Source organism: Neltuma alba, unplaced genomic scaffold (genome assembly GCF_004799145.2).
Source record: "Neltuma alba isolate B1F8T4 unplaced genomic scaffold, ASM479914v2 tig00012910_pilon, whole genome shotgun sequence".
Lineage (NCBI taxonomy): Eukaryota > Viridiplantae > Streptophyta > Magnoliopsida > Fabales > Fabaceae > Neltuma > Neltuma alba.
Window position 1 is genome coordinate 1 of NW_021637279.1, and position 7,903 is coordinate 7,903.

Consider the following 7,903-nt stretch of genomic DNA (forward strand, 5'->3'; position numbering starts at 1 on the left):
AAAAAAAGGTCTATTATTCTTTTCTTTGCTCCTGTAATGAAGCTTGTCAAACATATAAAACCATAAAAGCATACTGCTGAATACTGTTGTTCCAAGGCCAATGTTAATGCAGCCAGACAACAACCACAAAATTGTACAGTAAACTACTATGCGAATAATAATTGTTAACACAAGCATGCAGCTAAAGTTACCTGTACTTTTGTCAGACGTGAGCGAAGATTACTTAAAGTTAGATCATGAGTTCGCATAAGACCCTCAATGATTTCTCCTTCATTTGCAGAGTTCAAATCCCTTTCAGAAATTTGAGGCTCAACTTTCTGACAAAATCGCACAAGATTAATTTGACTGAACTCAACTAATTCAACTTTCTTAAATTTCATGAAGTTTATTTCATGCGGTGAAAGAGTTTTACCGTGATCAAATGAGAGTTATCAACCTCACATGTGGCAGGCATGGAGAGTGTAATTTTTGGATCTTCACTGATGTGTATTCTTTCCCTGCTTTCACTCATCATGTTGGGGGAGGGATTACTTTGACCATCATTGGCATTATTAACTATTTCCCTCGTTTCACATTTGGTAGTGAGGGATGAGTTAGTTTGATCTTTGTTGTTGGGAGTTCTATCTTTCTTTCAAACCTCTCAACCAGAGAACGGGTCCTTCCTCGCACTACGGCAACTGCCAGAAGCAAAATTTAATATTATACCTTCAGTGGTCATTCTAACATACAAAGCCACATTAGTAAGAGATGGCAAACCTCCATTGACATATTTAACTGGACTAATCTCCTCATTGCAAGGGATGGACTCATTACCTGAATAAAAAGAGAAAATTACTTCCAAGAGTAAAACCAAAAAAAAAAACAAGTAATCAGCCAGAGTATACAGGTCATACTTGTGACTTGTGAGTTGGCTTATACATGGCATCTCAGCTTTCTTTTTTAAAATTTTTCAACAGAAAATTGAAGCCAGCCACAAGAAACAAATATCACCATATCAGGGTAGCAACTCACTAAAAAAATATTTTTCTATTTTTATTAAATATTAATAATTATTTAATTAACGTTATTATTTTATTGATTATCAATTAATAAAATAAAATATTTCATAGAAATTAATAGATTAGTAGAAAAAATTCATAGAAATTAGAAAGAAATATAAGCTCGGGTCATGGTAATAACCAGTTATCAAATTAACAAGAGAAATAGTTTTAGACAATTATGTCATGTAACAATAAACTTACGATGTGTATGTGTGTAGGAAGAGAGAAGTAAATAGGATAAGGTAAGATAATAATGACATGGATAGGAGCAGTCGACCTGTTCTAATGTAATACCAAGAACTTACGTGAATCCTGTTCAGAGAGTTTGTGTGGAGAAAAAGCCTTGTCAAATTTGTCTGCTACGCTCTTGATAGGATATTTGTCTTCACAAGAATCTTTGACTTCATCTTTAGATCGCAGCTTGTTAAGATCTTCTACATTGTCTAATTTACTTGTCGTATTCTCAAAAGTTCCAGAACCCACATCTGTTGAAAATTTTTCTGCATCACTTATTCCAGTAGATGCTCTCCGTATATGAGTCGGCTTGAGTAGCATCCCAGGTTTTGTCCTTGAAAAATTGATAGCTTCTTTCCCAGTTTTAGCTGGGTCATTACCACCAGAAATGTCCCGAGGTACAATGTTTGGCACAAAGAAAGACTTCCTATGTGCTTGTTCATTTGATTTTGTGTGAACTCCAGTTGTAGGACTCTGCTTCAGCATTCCCAAATTACAAATTTCCTTGGAATCTTCCATGAGATCAACTTTTGGAGAATTGGAAGAGGCCGATCTCTGTAAGGAAACAGGTTTCCCTCCAGAAGCTTAACGAGGAAGAAAAGAATTTTATTAGATCAAGAATTTGGAATGTATTGAGAATTAAGAATTACAAATAACTGGGATCTGCATTCATCATGCCAAATCCTTCGTGAATGCTAGTGAGTAAATTAAACTTCCAACTTAAGTCTCTAGATAGTTATAAGTAGAATCCTTCACCCCAAATAAAAAGATTTGATACAATGAAAGCAGCATCTTATAAATTCATCTGTTAGGTGATCAGGATGTAAAAAACCATATTTTGCAAGTAAAATTTCTAACAAAACCAAATATTATATCAAATTATTCCTTCAACAAACCTTAAAACATGCAGGGATGCAGTTCGTACACGGCATCAAGATAAAATAGGTAATTTTGAAGTATCAGAAGATTAATACAAGTTGGGTTTATCAAATAGAAAGATAAGGGGGAAAAGGAAAGGCAGAAGGAGTTTAAAAGTGTGACTTAGGGAAGACAAAATATAGGCAACTTACAATCGATATATATGTTCTTTATCTCTTTCGGTTCACTGTCAGGAGACATAAAGTGCAACCCAGAAGTTGGTCCTACATCCATCTCCACTTTCTCTGGTTGATTCTCCTGAAAACTGAGCTTCTGATCCACACCACCTTTATTCTTGGGTTCCAAACCAGTGCCATATGGCTCAATAAACTAATATATAAAAAACTATGCTCAAAATAATGACGGAGGAAAGTTACAAAACCAAGAAAATAACACACTGACATAGGACAAGCATAGAAAATGGCAGAGAAGGGAGAAAGAATTAGGGAGAGAAGAGGGGGATGGGGGAGGGAGAAAAATTCTGATATTTTATTTCATCAATTAAGATCGTCAAAATCTACAGCCCCGAGGATCATAAAATAAACCACAACACATATGCTGAAAACAAAAAATGAAACTATAACAGAGATAATCCCTAATATCAAGCATGCCAAAACTAAAAAGGAAATAACAATAAGCCTCTTGATTCTTGATTTACAGATAATTACCCACATTACTCTTTTTCCCATTCTTCATTTCACACATCAATAAGGTTACTTGACAATCTCGAAAGATTATAATGCTTGCCAGTTGCCACAGTCATATCACCTTTAATGCCGTAAGAGCAGATGATATTAATATCCATTTATGACATCTTTTTAATTTGTAATTTGGGAATCATTGTCTTGGATTGGGGATTTATTGTTTGTTTATCGATCCTTTTGAATTTTAAAGTCTTTTGGTATCTCTTATTCCTACTTTATATTCACTTGATCAATGCAAACTAATTTGAGTGGCGGTATACAAGGCATGTAATGTCATAAGGATTTTAGAATTGTTATTAAATCAAAACGAATTAAGAGCTTTAATTAGTTGTTCTTGGTTCCTATTCAGTTCTGCATAAACTTAAACCTCATCTTCGCTATTGGCATAAACAATATACAAATTATGCCATCATGTTTAGAAGTTATTGATGTCATCTTGCCATCAAGTTACTGAGTATGAAGAAATTCATTCTGAGCTACTCAAAAAATTATAAATAAAAAAATCGTGTTGCACCCATTTGGGAAAAAAAAAAGTCATAGTGGATCCTACTGATATATCTGCAGCCCAGACTCCAATAGAATTTCTGTAGTACGAGCAACCCAAAAGTTTCCCATCATGAATACAGAGGTCACCAAGAGTGGTCCACCCCATATCAACAGTGTCATGACATATTACAGGCTCCCATGAATACACCTGGAACATATAGGCATCACAAATTATGTTTGTGTTCCCTCCCAACTGCTGCATTACTACATAATCTTATCATCACAACAATCTGTACCTTTAAACCATCCTCAAGCCCAGCAAACAGAGCCCTTCCATCAGGATGGAAAGCTATTGAGCGTACTCCTGTAGCCTGTAGAAAGTAATTAGTTTAGTTTGAATAAGAGAAGAATAACTTTCATGTGTGAGACTAAATTTTCCCTATTTTACGCACGCACGCACGTGCACACATAACTAAAGTGCTTGTGCATGTGCTTGCACTTGGGTAAGCATACAGGCTTGAAGAATAAAAAAAATAGAGCATGTTGTTGGCCACACACTAGTAATTTTCACCCAAACTCATCAATAACCAACAACAATGTGATGGTCGGCCCAAAAAACTAACAACATGATGGCTCAATGGTAAAAACTGTCAAGAATTATGCCTCGTTGCTAAAGTTACCAATGAGTTTTCATACAAGTGGTATGCAACTGAAATAGATCTTCAGAAGAAAGGACATGAAAGAAGCAAATATGAATGCATAAACATAAACTGAACAAAACTTGTTCTTCTTAAACAGTAGAAAATGAAAATCAGAAACATTAAATACCTCACATCGAGCAGATCCAATCATTTCAAACGATTCTAAATCCCAGAATTTCACTGTTCTGTCTGCTGAACCTACAAAATGTAATTTTAATTTATTATACATTATGTTTCTTACCCTTTCAATACATTTAGAATTGTAATCACCATGTGTAGGGGGGTCAATGGACCCAAACATGAGTAGGAATAGGAAACCCCTATTGATGTGCTACTCTCCTTCCCCCAACCCCCCAAGTGAGCCAAAAGCAGCATGCTCTATGTACTAAAATTGCATGAGTTTTAATTAATTTTGACCAATAATACAAGGCAATTTATTTATTTCCATTTAGCACTAAAGATGATATTAAAGAAATTCCTGGGTACATTGCATGTATTTACACGCATCAGCCCAAATTTAATCTGAATGCAGAGGGCCTGCAGCCTGCCAATCAGAATGGGTAGAAAGTTGAGACATTGCAGGTTGCTTGAACATGCACGCAACGCACCCTAGAATTTCAATTTCTCATGATATACGTGTCAAAAAAATTTCTTATATGGAACTACCCCATAGATGCAGCTAGTCATTGTTCAACAAGAAATCCTTACAAAGATACTGCATGTATGCAACAGAATATGCTTCTACCCCACCAAACTGCTCCAAGTTCACTGAGTCACTAACTCACCTGTAGCTAGAAGAAACTCAAGTGGATGGAAATCTATGGACCTAATATGTCCTTCATGGAACCCGAAGTCATGCAAGAGCTTTCCAGCAGTTAGATCCCACACCTGTGCAATGGTGAGGTAGATCCATAGGCTCATTATTTTAACAAACGTTAAAATAAAATGTAAAAACATAACAAGGCCAAAGAAATTGCGCGCAATACGACAATGAATTCACATAGCTACCTTCACAGCATTATCAAATCCACCAGAAACTACCCATCGGCCATCTGGAGTAAATTTGATAGTACTAACACCTCGGCTATGACCCCTGTATGTGTGAATGCATCCTTTTTTCCGTATATCCCAAATCCTGAGGTTAGTATCCATGGAGCCAGATGCAAAAAACTCACCAAACGGATGAAACTCAACGGCTGTGCAGTTGGATCTGTGTCCAGTAAGAGTGCGAACCACTATACTTCGAGGATAGAAGCAGGTCTATTAGGAGCTTATTGTTAAATTTTGAAACACAAATCCTATAGTAGTTCTCAATTTGAAAAACCGAGACCTCAAAGCGATAACAGCACTCCTTAATTCACCTATAAGGTGATGCATGTAATGTAGATTATCTGGCATGTATTATAAGTGGAAACAGACAAAACTTCTAAGTTTATGTTAAGCCAATTCTTCCCTACTGTCAAATCTGAGCTCCCCAAATAACAAAACTATACAATATATTGCCCAAAACTTCAGCTCACGGTCATTCACTTACTCTTTGCTTCTTCCAAATCCCAGAGCTTTATTCCTCCACTTGATGCCCCAGCAAGAACTAACGCTTCTGCTGAATCAAAAGCCACAGATTCAACTGGACTAGTGTGACCACACAGGCTCTGCAAATATTTTCATTAGACGGAATTATTAGGTCAGAGTCATAGTTGGCATTGCTTCCATCAAACAGTAGTCCTATACCATGATTAACATCCAATCAGAAGAAATGCCCAAACGAACGGTTTCCATGAGCAACTATGGTAGAAATTTCCAGCCTTAAATTGACTTCATAATGAATGTCAATAGAGCAAAAACTATACAAGGAAACACGCTTTTCATCACGCTGTATAGATAGCATCACGTGAGATGAGGTACAGATTTAGGCTTAGTATTTAATATGAACCTGAGAGGGCATTCTTCAGTCACATACAAAATATAACTCCCAAACCGCTATAAAGTGCATATCAGAAATAGAACTTCCATCAAGGGCTTTAGCGGCCAAAAAAAAACAAACAAACAAACACAAACAAAAAAAAAGTTATCCTTCAAGGGCTTTTGACCCTGCAGTAGCCGTATGTCTAGACAACAAAATTTGAAATCAAACTAACCATTAAAGAAGTTGGCTTGCCAATCGTCCATAGATTGACCTTGTGATCATCCCCTCCTGTAAGAAAAAGCCGACGTGCCTTCTTCCCAATACTTAGACAATTGACGTTCGCTGAATGGGCCACAAATTCCTCTGTAGTTGTTTAGCTTAGGAAAGGACATTATCAAATAAACAAACATCTATACTCAACAGAGTCATCAACAGACTAATCAAGATTAAAAAAGAAAAGGAGAGAGGAAAAAAAAAAGAAGCAAGACCAGAATATGTCGAACCAACAATAAAATGGGAGGGAAAGAAAAAGCATGGATATAACACGTTAATTCGAATATTTTCCCTAGATTTCCAAAATGCTTCAGTTGATCTAAATCATCTAAACAAGAATGAAAAATAAAAGCTAAGATTACATTCCTATCTGCCCCGATTTCCCAGCAAACAAGCATAGAGCAAGACCTACACTTTTGACTTCGTCATAATTTCCATTTTGCTTCGAGAGCTTCCTACATTTTCATTTTGCATCAAATTTGTTTCGAAAACCGAAGGAGCATCCCTTATCTTCACAAAACAGAAAACCGAAATTTTGGGGGGGGGGGGGGGAAGAGTTTGCGGTTTCGACCAGTTCTGCCAGATTTCAATAGAAAGAGCTACTGGTAACGATGGTCTCACCAAATAAGACACAAAAACCAGTTCAATTTCAAGATTAGTAAAGCAGAAGCAGTTCCTGCTGAGCATTTTCTCTCAAATAATGCTTTATCCTCAAATAAACAGGATACGTAGTTTGTATCCTCGCTTAGCCATCTTTGCTTGGAGAAATCAGAAGCCAGCTTCCGATTCTGAAACGAAGATTCCTTCCGGGCGACGAAGTGATGATTACGACTTGGTTTTACTTCAAAATAAAATAAAAATATATATAACTGCTGCCACTCTGCGACTGCAACTGGGATTCAGAAAAAGAAGAAGGTAAAGAAAATGAGGAAATTTCACATGGAAACGGACGTTAGGACGAAAGAATAATTCCGATTCAACATTGAAAAATGTTTTTCCTTTCACAGGAAGCAAAAGAAAAGCATGGTGAGTCCTTTCTTCCTCTTTTGTGAGGGCCTTTTTATTGCTGCTTGACATAAAAAGAATGAAGCCGCTGGAAATCCAGATTTCTGACATGTATCAAATACACTCCTTTCCCTGTTCCTCGCTCAGACCAAAATGCCCCTGGATTCTTGCGGTTGTCCGCCCGAAATTACATAAAACCCTCCTTCTTGTCTTGTTGACGTGTCAGTTGCGGCCACAGTACTTCCTTGTATGGCCACATAATATTCATTAATTATTTAATAATATAAATTATTCTGCCAAAAAAATCATATAAATTAAATTTGAATAATTCTACCTAATTTAAATTACAATAATATTAATTATTAATTTATTATTTTAAAAATAATAAATGTTATTAATCATGATAATAAAGACTACATGGACACACCGAAACTTGCTGGCGCTTAGCAGGTCTTCATAGTTCCCTTTAAATGAGGGTCATTTCTTTTTCTTTTAATATTTTTGCTGAGTTGGTGGTGCTTGCATCAGGTCAACTAATTTATCTGCTTGAGTAAAATGAACTTTATTCACGCCAAACTTGAAAGGATCTAAAGTTATTTTTAATTAAAAAAAATTAACATAATGGGTTTCAGATTA

At 36.1% G+C, this 7,903-nt stretch overlaps 1 protein-coding gene across 1 annotated transcript; it reads right to left on the bottom strand.

The window, feature by feature from the left end:
* Positions 1-153: 153 nt before the first annotated feature.
* LOC114732428 (katanin p80 WD40 repeat-containing subunit B1 homolog) lies at positions 154-7,330 on the bottom strand. Its single transcript, XM_028919710.1, is given in 14 exon segments — positions 154-317; positions 413-613; positions 616-677; positions 757-813; positions 1,346-1,858; positions 2,345-2,522; positions 3,447-3,590; positions 3,679-3,753; positions 4,211-4,281; positions 4,869-4,971; positions 5,092-5,318; positions 5,618-5,735; positions 6,222-6,352; positions 6,991-7,330. Coding segments are annotated over 14 exon segments (2,058 nt in total). The 5' UTR covers positions 7,016-7,330; the 3' UTR covers positions 154-164.
* Between the last annotated feature and the right edge of the window lie 573 nt (positions 7,331-7,903).